The following is a 14,508-nucleotide window of genomic DNA, read 5'->3' as shown; positions in this document are numbered from 1 at the left end:
TCACATGATTGGCGGCCAGAGAGGGGGGTAGGCCAGATGAAAAGACATAATCACAGACCATACTGCACGCTGGGCTGTGGCAGAAGACAAATCCAATTTTCATCAGAGGTTCCTGGCTAAGAAACCGGGATCGTGTGTGACAAGATACATCGGTATCAACATCCTCATTTTGTGACAAAATGTGTGACACAAAATACCATGAGTAGTTAAATGTAAGGCTATATGATGTGCAAAAGAAACACAATCAGTGCTAACCACGCTTTTTGGGATTCCACGTCTTATTATTCTTGTAATAATAAAATGCCTGACATCTAAGGGTTTGCCAACAGTTCTTCTGGACTCTAAGAATAGGAGATTAGATCTTTTAAAAATCATTATGTGAACACTTGAACTTAAAAGTATATAAATAACTTTCCTATGAAGAGCTTTCATAATTCTGTGATAATCAATTTTGAAGGCATCACAGTCTACCTCTTGCTCTCCTGACACTATTGTTGGTTGAAAACCAAGATCAGACTTTACATATGAGTTGGCTCAGGGCGTCAGCCTTCTTAGATTTGCACCCTGTCCAGGTAGTATTCAAAAAGAAAGAATTACATTGTGTTTAGTTTCCCCCATTCAAAACACAATCCTGGAATCCTGCCTTGCATAAAACAGACACTATGTCCCTACACTTACCTGCTGAAGAGCATCCCGAAGGGGAGACAGGGAGGGGTGGTCTATGTCCTGTCCTCTCTTAGAGCTCTTGTATGGCTTATGTTTTTAAAGTGCGTATAAGATCTTTGACCCAGAGCATTCTGGGTCTCTTAAAAGTTCTTTATAGAATTACAGTCTTCCCCTCGGTCTTACAATGAATCCTATCAACAGTGCTTCCTTGCTTTCCCCTCGGGTACCCTACATTCTTCATTTCCCATAGCGATGGGAAACTCCCAGGGCTCCTTTCATTTCCATCTCAGGTCTCCCTGCCCCTTTCCTTCCCGTCCTTCGTATGAAATGAGCACTTGAAGAGCCTAAGGAAGACAAAGCTTCACCTGCTCTGGACAATTATAGATTGCAATCTGAATCAGGTTCTGGACAATTACAGACTGCAATCTGAGTCAGGTTCTGGACAATTACAGACTGCAATCTGAGTCAGGTTCTGGACAATTACAGACTGCAATCTGAGTCAGGTTCTGGACAATTACAGACTGCAATCTGCATCAGGTTCTGGACAATTACAGACTGCAATCTGAGTCAGGTTCTGGACAATTACAGACTGCAATCTGAGTCTGGTTCTGGACAATTACAGACTGCAATCTGAGTCAGGTTCTGGACAATTACAGACTGCAATCTGAGTCAGGTTCTGGACAATTACAGACTGCAATCTGAGTCAGGTTCTGGACAATTACAGACTGCAATCTGAGTCTGGTTCTGGACAATTACAGACTGCAATCTGAGTCAGGTTCTGGACAATTACAGACTGCAATCTGAGTCAGGTTCTGGACAATTACAGACTGCAATCTGAGTCAGGTTCTGGACAATTACAGACTGCAATCTGAGTCAGGTTCTGGACAATTACAGACTGCAATCTGCATCAGGTTCTGGACAATTACAGACTGCAATCTGAGTCAGGTTCTGGACAATTACAGACTGCAATCTGCATCAGGTTCTGGCAAGGACTCAAAGCTGAGGAAAACTGGGCATTCATTTCATCAAGCAAAATAGACCATTTTATTTGGTGTGCCTGTGGGAGGGATTTGAGGACTATACTCTAAACTAGCAAAAAGGTCTTGGGAAACCTGTGTAACGGGTTAACTCACTTAGACTCAAGGGGACGGGGCACTTGGGGGGAGATGCCACGGGGACATACTGGCAGGTGGCACGAACACCATCATAAAGGCAAGCTATCACTGCTCTCCGACAAAGTGTTCAGCTCACACCTGGATGGTCAGCATCCCAAAGGTGTGCAAGAGAACCTGCTTCTGGCAGCTTCCAACAGCATCCTCCAGCGACCTGCTCTCTGCCCCAGAGGCTCAGTGTTGGCCTGCTCGCTCCCTGAACCCATGCAGAAGGTTTTCAGTCAGAAAATAAGAATGACAGAGAGAATCTCCACCCCATTTGCATGTATATGGAAATATTCACTGTGGTCTTTTCAATGCAGCATCAGCTCATTCTGGGTATGAACACATATTACCATAGAGAGAAAAACGTGGGATTCCAGGTGGGTTTTCCCCACTCTGCGTACCTTCCTGCATTGCCTACTTCTCATTAGTTTGAACAGAGAATGCTTTTTATAATTGAGACAAAGTTTAAAGCTATTTTCATTTTGAAATTAACCTGGGTAAAGAGAATTAATGGGGACTGCTCCTTTCTATTTTTTACATTTTGGTGCTACTTTGATTTTGTTCACCTCTGGTGGTGAGGAAGGAGATTTTTAAATGTAAAGCAAGTATTTCAAAACAGGGCCTCCCAGTTTACCGTGAGAGTTGTATCCCTCCCTTCAAATGCCCACCCTGGCTTGGTCCTGCAAATGAGCAGCAAGTGTCAGATCAAGGGGTGTGACTGCTGACACTACATTCATTTCCCTAGAGACTCCTGTCTCCTCTGTGTTCAGACTACTTACCACAAAGCCTCCCAGGGCCCCGAGCGAGTCGCACCACAGGCCTGTCTGAGGGGGGCCCCGAGCGAGTCGCACCACAGGCCTGTCTGAGGGGGGCCCCGAGCGAGTCGCACCACAGGCCTGTCTGAGGGGGGCCCCGAGCGAGTCGCACCACAGGCCTGTCTGAGGGGGGCCCCGAGCGAGTCGCACCACAGGCCTATCTGAGGGGAACGCCACACTTACACTGTTCTGGGGTTACTCTGTCCATGGAAACCCAACTTGAACCTCTTCCACTCGTTCCCTCTTCCTGAACTGGAGAAAGAGCTTTCCGTCAACCCCCTCCACCAGGGGGTCTGTTAAAAGACTGGACCATCTTCCTGCAGCGAGTACGCGAGCATCTGCATGTACCCACTATACACGCAGAGTTTGTGTGTCATCTCAGTGGGTTCCAAGATACCTCTAGGGCTGTCCCAGTGTAACAAACCCCTGGCAGAGAGGACCGATCTCCTTAATTTAACTGAAGATACAGCTTTGTCATAGACAGAAGTGCAAATGAGGTCAACTGGAAATGGTTTGAGCCATTTTTCAAATTTTAACACCTCTTTTAATCCCCCCAATAAGTCACACAGAGTCCAATTGAACACAAAATGACAGGTACAGTTTGGAACAAGTTTGCAAAGTTGCCCCTCAATTAAACTGCACTTCTGCAACCCCTTTAAATGCCATCTAATCTTGGTGTTGAATTTGGAAAATACAAGTAAAGCAGTGTCCCGCGAGCATGTCCTGGGCTGCGCCAACAGGTGCAGCCACCAGGGGCTGAGCACGCACGAAGCAGTGAGCATGCGTTCTCCTCCAGGGAGCTCCAGCCTCACTTTATGTCTCTTCTCAAGTTCAGTTAGAAAAATACCTAATTTTTTTTTTTTTTTTTTGTATTTTTCTGAAGCTGGAAACGGGGAGAGACAGTCAGACAGACTCCCGCATGCGCCCGACCGGGATCCACCCGGCACGCCCACCAGGGGCAAAGCTCTGCCCACCAGGGGGCGATGCTCTGCCCCTGGGGGGGGGGAGGGGAGGGGTTGCTCTGCCGCGACCAGAGCCACTCTAGCGCCTGGGGCAGAGGCCAAGGAGCCATCCCCAGCACCGGGGCCATCCTTGCTCCAATGGAGCCTCGCTGCGGGAGGGGAAGAGAGAGACAGAGAGGAAGGAGAGGGGGAGGAGTGGAGAAGCAGATTGGTGCTTCTCCTGTGTGCCCTGGCCGGGAATCGAACCGGGACTTCCGCATGCCAGGCCAACGCTCTACCACTGAGCCAACTGGCCAGGGCCAGAAAACTACTTAATTTGAAGATGCATTCTGTAGCTAATGTTTTGTCAGCTCTTTATATAATACTTTTGGAAGCTAAGTTCTTTGAATTGTGGAAAAGTCTAAAGCAGGGGTCCCCAAACTTTTTACACAGGGGGCCAGTTCACTGTCCCTCAGACCGTTGGAGGGCCAGACTATAAAAAAAACTATGAACAAATCCCTATGCACACTGCACAAATCTTATTTTCAAGTAAAAAAACAAAATGGGAGCAAATACAATATTTAAAATAAAGAACAAGTAAATTTAAATCAACAAACTGACCAGTATTTCAATGGGAACTATGCTCCTCTCACTGACCACCAATGAAAGAGGTGCCCCTTCCAGAAGTGCGGCGGGGGCCGGATAAATGGCCTCAGGGGGCCGCATGTGGCCTGCGGGCCGTAGTTTGGGGACCCCTGGTCTAAAGCATGCCTCTTTATTTTTTGTGTGTTAATTAGCTTTGACATTGTCTTTTATCTGGTTAGAGCCCAGGATCCTCCAGCAGAAAAGCCATGTTTGCCCTGGCTGGTTGGCTCAGTGGTAGAGCATCGGCCTGGCATGCAGAAGTCCCAAGTTCGATTCCAGGCCAGGGCACACAGGAGAAGCGCTCATCTGCTTCTTCACCCCTCCCCCTCTCCTTCCTCTCTGTCTCTCTCTTCCCCTCCCGCAGCTGAGGCTCCATTGGAGCAAAGATGGCCCGGGTGCTGGGGATGGCTCCTTGGCCTCTGCCCCAGGCCCTAGAGTGGCTCTGGTCACGGCAGAGCGACGCCCGGAGGGGCAGAGCATTGCCCCTGGTGGGCGTGCTGGGATCCCGGTCGGGCGCATGCGGGAGTCTGTCTGACTGTCTCTCCCCATTTCCAGCTTCAGAAAAATACATAAAAAAAAAAAAAAAAAAAAAAAAAAGAAAAGCCATGTTCATTTTTCTCTCAAATTACAGTCAGCCTGTGTCTCTCTTCAGTAGTCTGCCGTACCTCCCAGAAGGCTTGGGCTGTGAGAACAAACTCCCTTCTGAACTAGCTGTAAGATCAGGGTCAGATCTGCGTCCAATTTGACTGTCCTTCACCTCATTTTCTAGGTGAAAAACTGGCCCAAAGACAAGTGACTGTAGTTAAAAATACACTCGCAAGTCTGTTCAGGTAACCCATGCATGCTAAGAACATGGATGGAGGGAGCACACAGCGTACCAGCCTCGGTCCTCTTGGACAACTACCTGCAGTATAGGTATTCACTCATCAATAACCACATACGGCCACCTGCTGGGAGTCAGGCTGGAAGGGCTGCGGTGTGTCAGTAAGGAAGCGATGGTGGCTGACCTCTTAGAATGTGCCCCATTATATGAATCCAGGGTTGTGTGCGTGAGTCTATGCAGATGAATATGAATCAAATATCATAACAGATCGATAGCAGCGCACTGTCCCTTGGCTAGGTAACAAGAGGCCTCTGGAAGGACATCCGATTAATGGAATCAGCATGTGATACGTGTTCAAAGCAAAAGCACGTTTGGACTGCTTGAGAACAGAGGTGGCTGGTGGGACCCAGCAAGGGCCCGAGGCCGCCTCAGACGACTTTGGAGACTAAAGAGTGTGAGGGCTTTGTGGGCTACTTTAAGGAGCCTGCGTTTCATTCTTAGTTTAGAGGAGGAGGACTCAGTAATGAAGGGAATGCAGGTATGCACCAGGAACCAGCTTGCTTGCAGGACGGTCTGGCTACTAGGCAGCGGTGGAAGGGTGGTGCGGATGGGAGAAAAAGCAGGGAGCACGGGAGACTACTGAGCACCCAGGGAGGCACTGAGGAGGCTTACCCCAGGGCGGTCCTAATGAAGCAGAGGGACAGGGATGTTAGAAGACATCTGGGGCCGAGTCAACAGGTACTGCTCACAGACTGAACAGGGCACAGAGGCAGGAGGAGGAAGACGAGATCTCCGGAACACGGCACTGCCTCCTGGGCACCAGCCTGAGTGGTGGGCTGAAAGGGGTGCCACGTATTGAGGTGAATATTTTCAGTGCTAGCTGTTGTCACTGTGCTGATATTTGTGAATCAAGATTTTTATTTCCAAATATTAAATCAGAACCAACTAGGAAGAAAGAAATGGGCTTAATTTTGAAAACTCTATAGAAGTCCTTGGCCTCACACTAGCCATGAACTTGTGCCATAGGACTTTTAAAAATCAAACTATAGCAAGCTCCCTAGAATGAATGATTTCTTTACTAATGACAGGCCAGGGAGACTGGGAAGATGCAATGGTTTTACAAATGAAAATGGGGGAGGGATCAAATCATCAGTATTTCATGGAATCATTTCAAAATAAAGGTACTTATAAAGTGAGCTGAAAATATGTGCTCGGAAGAGCAAATGAATACAGACAGCACTTAGGAACTTTAATGATGAAAAAATTCATGTGGCTTAAAAATGACAAATTGATCACTTTTAAAGAAAAATTATTTACAGTTAACTTATCTGCCAAAATTGAAGGCCACTGTGGCGACTTATGTGGACAACAGGAAAAACTCCACGTGCTGATGAGATACTAGGACAATGTCATTGGAGGCTGTGTGGAAACCAGACACTCACACACAGTGAAGCAGAGGATGAGTCTTTTTGTCTCTTTTATCATTTATGGGTCTAAGTCAAATGATTTCTTCAAGAAAAGACAGGCAAGAGGAGTTAATGGAGAAGAAAAGGGAGGTATTGATTAGGTATGAAAATGAATTTCAGTCACACAGAACGTTTTAAAGCAGTCTAATATCACGGCAAAGTGTGTTTTCCAGGGCTACGAGGGGCGGAGGGTACGAGCTGCTGTGGGAGTGGGAGGCACAGAGGCTTATTTAAGTCACCCTGATCCTTCTCCAATCTGCTTCTCACCTGTAGGAGCTTTGATAGGTTGTATTATTGCCCTACATGAAGGACAAGCGGCATCAGGGTCCCGTGACAACCGGGAGAGTTTCAGAAAGAGGCAGGACACAGAAACCTGGATGGTCCAGGCCAGGGTCACTCCCTGTGCAGGTTACCTAGGAGATCTCTCTTCCTCACATCTCTTAATGACTAGTTGTAGCGATGTCCTTAGCATCCTTTCCAGGGAAAAGGAACAGCAGACAATGGAACAGAAACCTGTCACTATTGCTACCTCTCATCTCACTGTGCTTGCTACAAAGAGGTTGCTGGAGAAACTGCCTTGCCTACCATCCAGGATCTCCTTATGAGAACTCTGTGCATGAGAAGTGTTTTAGTAACTGGGAACACTGTGTCTCCTGAGTGGACGTGGCATGCTTTTTCTGATCTGACACAGGAAAGAGTGTGGTTTGCTACACTGCTCAGGATGCTAGGGAACTCAGAAGAACCCCACAGCTCCAGCTAGCACCTAACTCAGCCTGGGGGCTTTTCTATGGCTTTATAGGACTACTTAGCTTATTGTAATTTAGAGCTGAATGATTTTCAGCAAGTGTGTACTGGGTTCTGCTCTGGCAACTTTTGAAAGTATATGCTCATCATGAAGCAGATCTGCAGACATCTGTCGGTGTGACTGCTGGTCTCAACTCCGTTTCACGAGGGCAGGGGTGTCTTCTGTTTCGGTTCCTATTGGATACGGGCACTGGTCTGACATAGGAGATACTCAACAGACACTTATTGTTGGAACAGATGCATTAAAAAATTGGTGATTTGTGACAGTGAATTTGTTTTTTGAAAGTTAGCAATCAATAAAAATTGCGTGTTTATAAGCTCCTAAAAAAAGGGTGCCTGACATCTTATTTACTAGTCTTTCCAGTGCCACACACAAAACCTGACACTTAGTAGGTTACCCATTGATTTGCTACATAAATATGGATGGATGAATAAAGGTAAATGTATCAATGGATAAATGAATAATGGATGGGCAGATGACTAGATGGACAGACGGAAGAAGAGAGGAACAAAAGCTCAAGTGAGAAAACATAAGTGGATATTAACTTAAAACTCAGGGTCTGTAATGATATTTAGAGTTTTAAATTCTCACACACAAAATCCTTGTGTGTGATCTGGACCCAACAGTCTCAGTTAAACAAGTCTGCAGTCAGGACGATTAAATTGGGCCATAGCGCCTGACCAGGCGGTGGCGCAGTGGATAGAGCGTCGGACTGGGATGCAGAGGACCCAGGTTCGAGACCCCGAGGTCACCAGCTTGAGCGTGGGCTCATCTGGTTTGAGCAAAATTCCACCAGCTTGAGCCCAAGGTCGCTGGCTCCAGCAAGGGGTTACTCGGTTTGCTGAAGGCCCGCAGTCAAGGCACATATGAGAAAGCAATCAATGAACAACTAAGGTGTTGCAACGCGCAATGAAAAACTAATGATTGATGCTTCTCATCTCTCCATTCCTGTCTGTCTGTCCCTGTCTATCCCTCTCTCTGACTCACTCTGTTTCTGTAAAAAATAAATTAATTTAAAAAAAAATTGGGCCATAGCATCAGTTTCCCAGCAAGGTCTAAAACCTGACAACAAATATGTCTTATTTTTGTCTGTCATTTGGCAGAAAAATTTCTGATGTTATGGATGCCCCAGCATTAAATTAATAAAATTTCATTAAAATACTGCCATTGTCCCTAGTGAGTATATAAACCATAAAGTCAACATGTAAACCAAATCTAGTAGGTGAAAGTGCTTATTAAGAGGAAGCTATCGAGGCCATCCAGGAAGGGATGAGTCCCTTCGTTCTAATAAAAATCCAGCTACTCAATTATTGAAAACATTTTTTTTAAAAGGCATGAGGGCAAAAGGAAGCTGTCCGTCACATGAGCATGCCAACAAAGTCAGGAGCCTCTGAGAAAAAAGAAAAAAACCATGTTCCTGAGTTACGACAGTGTATTCACAGAGCTGATGGTAAACCCACACATCTCGTAACCCAGGCATTGCATTACACAGCCTGCATAACTGACCCTGTCTGTCAGTATGCGAATGGCTTCCTGGAACCATGACATGCAACATCCGCATGGATCCCTCAGACCCCACCAGAGAACCTGCACAATCACCTGTCTCTGGCAGGACATCATCGAAATTCAAACTGGGAAAGGGAAGCACCTTTCCCACCTGGATGGAGCTCCCACTGATCACAGATGTTAGCAATGTCCACTGGCAGCAGCAGTCCTTGGCTGATATCCTTCAAATTTTGAACAGCAGCTGCCAGAGTGTGCCAGCCATACTGTGAAAACCGTCATCCCTGTCCTGGCACAGAAATCAGGTAAGGACAAGCCCCAACCTGGGGGCTCATTCTTCTCTAACCCAGCAACACACCAGTCTCTTGGCTTGTGGTAATTAAGAGCCAGCAGACTATGGGCAAAGCAGTTAGAGCTTTTTTCCTAGGAATGCAGCCTGAATAATTGGCTTGCTGCTTGCTAATGACATGGCTTCCACAAAAATAAATTGTCATAGGGAATTCATTCAACTGACTTGGTGAATGCAGGCTCTATACCTGTCTGATACCCTTGAGTGCAACAGAGAATTCCAAAACACTTTGGGGAAGAAGAGATGCAAATAAATCTACAAAAATCCTCTTGCACGGTAAGTTTGAATGGTGTGCAAAGAACACCATGCCACCTGATGTCTTGCTGCCTATGGAAAACTGCTGCATCTCCCCCAGTGTGCTCCTTATCAAGCCTCTGTTCCATGTGGGTGTATAAGTAAGTCCGTGTGTAGCAGGGCTGGTGGTAGGAGAAAAAGGACGGCTCCTGCTAACTCAAGCTCATGTGACACACCTTCCAGATCTGCTTCTGTTTTTCTGCAGGCTGCCCAGGTTCTGACTATGACCCAGGGATGGGGAGACACATGCACGACACACACACACACACACACACACACACACACACGCTCTGGCATCCTGGTGGGTGCCTACTAGCACTTTCTGCCTGGACAACACACACACACACACACACACGCACGCACGCACACACGCACACACGCACACACACACACACAGAGGCTCTGGCATCCTGGTGGGTGCCTACTAGCACTTTCTGCCTGGACAACACACACACACTCACACACACGCACGCACACACACACATACACGCACACGCACACACACACGCTCTGGCATCCTGGTGGGTGCCTACTAGCACTTTCTGCCTGGAACACACACACACACGCACACACACACGCACACATGCACACACACACACACATGCACACATACACACACGCACACATGCACACACACACACACACACACACATACACACACACACACACACGCTCTGGCATCCTGGTGGGTGCCTACTAGCACTTTCTGCCTGGACATTAGCACAGACTGACAGGGGAAGCAGTCCTGAAGTCACATGTCCCAACCACTACGGCACTAAGCCATTGCAATCACATCCATTATTGCAGGTTTTTATCTTTGGAGAACTTGGGAGCGGGGTGGGGTGGGGGGCGCGCTACGGAACGCAGGAAGCTCCCTGTCTCATCTCCTCAGTAGACTCTGCCTCCTGCTGCCAGGTTTGTAGGCAGGTGGAAGAAATTCAGCTGCAGCGCAGGAGCTGCAAAGTTTTAAGGTCCTCCCTTCTCCGAGGGACAGAAAGCTGTAAAATCTCCTTCCCCCAAATATTCTATGTCACATGGAAGTAGCTCCTTTATCAGAATGGCAATGAATTGGGAAGCCTCTTCTACTTGGATCAATTTCACAGGCATAGTGTTCCAGATTTTGAGTTTGTAAGTAGCATTTTAATTTGTTCAGTGCCCCGGGAGCAGAGGCTCACACTACCAATCAAAACACTACAGCCTCTAAGCTGTTAGCTAATGTGCCACCTAGGTAGTGCATCTTCAGGGGAACCAGATTAGAAAGGACAGCAATATATTGATTTTTTTTTTTAAGAATCCTATACCTGCAGCACAATGCTGCTAAAGCTAGCAAAACAACAAAGACATTTCCACAGCAAGGAGATGTCTCATTCTCAGGGCTGGGCAGTGGACATTGTTTTATGTGAGCATGGACATGCATGCAGCGCATAGCAGTTCTACAGGCTTTTTAATTTTGTAAATCATTCATCATTCAGTGCATAAGAAAGCTCAGGGGAGACTCTATCCATGAGAACGGCTGGAAACACCAGTTGAGAAGGCTATCCAGGAAGCAGTGCAGTTTTTTCTTTTCTTCTCCCAAAAGAAACAATAGCATTTGTCTCAAGTTACAACATCTAAGAAACTCATCCATTTGAAAGAGAATTTTAATGCATTATATAGAGAAGACTCCAATGCATTCTTTATCCTGGCTCCCGGAGTCTACCCACAATCATTAGACAGTTAAAGACAAGCCCAAATACCTTATGTACCAAACAGATCCCCAGAACTTAATATACAGAGCCGGCTCCTTCTCCCCATCCACTCTAAACACATTTAGGGAAGTCAAGCCAGACAGCGTCCCCTCCCACTGCCAGGATCCCCTCCCACCGACCCCCCCACCCCCAACAAGCACCAAGTAACTGGCAAGTCCTTACCGACTTTGGGCTCTTCTTGGGAACTGGCAGCCCTGGAAAAAATGTAACAAGGAGAGGAGGGGGAAGAAATCATTAGTATGTAAATATTACCTTTTTCTTAAAGAACAATCCCCAGGTGTTTCATGGCAACCTAGCCATCTGCAGAGTTATGTCAGATTTCTCCCCAGCATCGGAGTTACCAGGCTGTTCATATCGAATCAAAGCGGAGGGAGGAGGCAGCGAGAGGCAGGAGATCTATCTGCATTAGCTATGCTGACTGGTACTGCAGCAGCCTGGAGGCTGGGAAGAGAAATTCACAGACCTCCAGCCTGGGAAACTGAGCACTTGGACAGAATCTCAAATGCTCTTCTGGATTAAGAGAGACTTAACTTACAATTAAGTCCAGGATATTTCCTTCCCACCCGATCTATTTGTCAATTGAAGTGGACCAATCAGGATAGAGGAAGGGGTGCATATTTAATTTCAGTGGAGTAAAGGGATAAAAATCTAATTTTTTCTTTTTTATTTCTTTATTTTTAAAAATATTTTTTGCTTTTCTTTATTTCTCTTCTGTCAGTAAAGGAAATGCCTTCTTTTTGGGGGTGAGCAGAACACCAAACAAACACAGATGCTCTTTTGCCAACATAGGACACAAATGCAGGTTGGTGTAGGGTCCCCTCCGGACCATGGCCACACCTCTCCACGCACGTCAGTCACCCAAGCAAACTCCCAGTCAGCCTGCTGGGAAGGGCTCCCTGGGACTAGCTCCTTGGGGGAAAGCCGGTCACTGGGGAGTGAGAAAGAGCAATTTCACAAAGCTGAGAAAGAAAGATGATCGTGGAGGCTGAGGGGACGGAGATGCTCACGGTAGGTACCTGGCTAGCTCTTCCCAAACCCCGACCTTAGTGGGAGGAAGACACCTGGAGGGACGGAGATGCTCACGGTAGGTACCTGGCTAGCTCTTCCCAAACCCCGACCTTAGTGGGAGGAAGACACCTGGAGGGACCTTTGATCTCCTCACTTCTAGGAAAGTCAATGTACCCCAGGGGAGGGTAGCCAAGGAGAGTGGAAAAGGAGATTAAAGCATGGAACAGTGTTTCAAAAGTAATCATTTCTGCAAGCTGTCCTCTCATTTTTTATTTTTCCTGGTTTGAGCAAAGAAAATGTAGATTCCATCTGTATCAGACACCAAAGATATATTTGGGATCTGATGACTTTGTACTGGAAATTTCAACCTTTGGAACCCTGGCCAGGCTAAGTTCAGTGCAAGTAACACAAGGCAACGGAAGCAGGTGAGCAGGAAGAAGTCACCCCGAGAAGCACTGGCAATGAGGCTTGAGGGTGATCACTCGTCCGCAAAGGCACAAGGGCACTCTCTGGCACAGCCCATCACAGCACCAAAATGAGGTCACCACGGTCTGGCAGAGTGGCTCTCAGACTTCAGAGTACGTACGGAGCGCCTGGCAGCTGGTTAAAAATGCAGGATCTGGCCCTGGCCATTTAGCTCAGTTGGTTAAGAGTGCCGTCCCGAAACATCAAGGTTGTGGGTTTGATCCCTGGCTAGGGGACACACAGGAAGCAAAAAATGCATGACTGTGTGGAAAAACAAATGCTTCCCACCCCCTTCCCCTTTCTCTCCTTTCCTTTCTCTATCTCTCTAAAAATCAATAAAAAAATTAAGCCCTGGCTGGATAGCTTGGTTGGTTGGTTGGAGTATCGTCCCAGAGTGTGGAGGTTGCTGGTTCAATTCCCCAGTCAGGGCACACACAGGAGCAGCTCAATGTTCCTGTCTCTCTCCCCCTGCCTCTCTCAAAACAAACAAAACCCAAAAACCTGCAGGATCCCTTAGCTGGAAGGGCCCAAGAATCTGCAGTATGAACAAATATTGCAGGAGATTCTGATGACCACATCTGAAGAGTACTACTTTCTGAGTCAAGCAGACTAAGAGGCAACTTTCAGTGAGCAGCTTTAGGGCCCTCTATGCCTCAGTTTCTCAATTTGTAAAATGGAGATAAGGCTTACTTGACAGGATTGTTAAGGTAACTCAATGGAAAAATGTTTAAAAGCCTGTACCTGGCAAGGGTTAGGCCCTCAAATGTCTTCCCCTTTCCTCTTCCTTTGCTAATTGACACCACTCAGGAAGGAAGTGGTTTAGGTTATCTTACTCTCACTAGGCAAAATCACTTGCAAGCATGTCAAAATATAAAAAATATTGTAGGGGAAATATTTTACCTATGGATGAGAATAACCATGTTGGGCAATTTAGATATGTCATTATTCTAAAAATAATTACTAGGTGCTTTTATTTGTTTATTAATAAGATTCCCTTAATGAATGTTATCACATTATATTAGCATGGGTTATTGTAGATACTTCAAAATTACATATTATATCGCAAAGTTCAGAATTTTCCCTAAGACACACTGATCTTCTCAGTCAATTGGAATGAATAAGGTTTCATCATAGGTGGCCAGATGTGGGTTTACCCAGGATCCCTCTGACTCTCTACAAAAATTTGTGAAGTATGTGCGACTAGGTAAGAGGAGTCAGGGAAAATGGCTTCAACCCACACTCTGCTATTCAGTTGTAAGACCACAGCCATCTTCAATTCTCTGCCTCGTAAGATTTTCATATAAAAAACAAAGGGCACTTTCATTCTCTGTCACAGAGAAACATACATGTTTTGAAAGGTGCTGTAGAGGATGCTCACTGCACCATTGCTGGTATAAAGGAAACTTGGATGCGAATGGAAGTTCTAAATACATTGAGGGACAGCCAACCTATAAAGCAGTCTGCAGAGGTTAAAAGAAATGAGCTATCTCTGTGGGTAACAACATGGATGGTTTCCAAAGCCTAATGCTGTGAGGACAGCAGGCTGCAGAAGGGCAGGTACGGAAGGAGGCCAGTGCTGACCACACTCACACACGTGCACAGTGCCTGTCTTCCATGACTGTCCACACCAAACCGATGACAGGAACATTGCTGGTGGGACAAGGAAGGGCAGGGATTTGGGGCACTAGTTTTAGGCAGAATTTAGCCTTAATCTAGAATTCTTTACCAGGAACACCGTATGACATCTTGCTGAGACAAAGAAATACTATTTTAAGAATAAACATAATTAATAGCCCTTCCATTACTTGTGTAAACTGACCGGT

General features: G+C 46.5%; 1 protein-coding gene across 12 annotated transcripts in view; it reads right to left on the bottom strand.

The window, feature by feature from the left end:
• MAGI1 (membrane associated guanylate kinase, WW and PDZ domain containing 1) overlaps nt 1–14,508 on the bottom strand; it is a 778,572-nt gene that overhangs the window by 39,859 nt on the left and 724,205 nt on the right. For all 12 annotated transcript variants that reach the window (XM_066351952.1, XM_066351954.1, XM_066351956.1 and 9 more), the window contains one exon: nt 11,375–11,406. In XM_066351952.1, coding sequence (XP_066208049.1) covers nt 11,375–11,406 — 32 coding nt within the window. The remainder of the gene's footprint in view (nt 1–11,374; nt 11,407–14,508) is intronic.

Source organism: Saccopteryx leptura, chromosome 10 (genome assembly GCF_036850995.1).
Source record: "Saccopteryx leptura isolate mSacLep1 chromosome 10, mSacLep1_pri_phased_curated, whole genome shotgun sequence".
Classification (NCBI taxonomy): Eukaryota; Metazoa; Chordata; class Mammalia; order Chiroptera; family Emballonuridae; genus Saccopteryx; species Saccopteryx leptura.
Note: the sequence above shows the minus strand (reverse complement) of the source record. Positions and strands in the feature narration are given on the sequence as shown.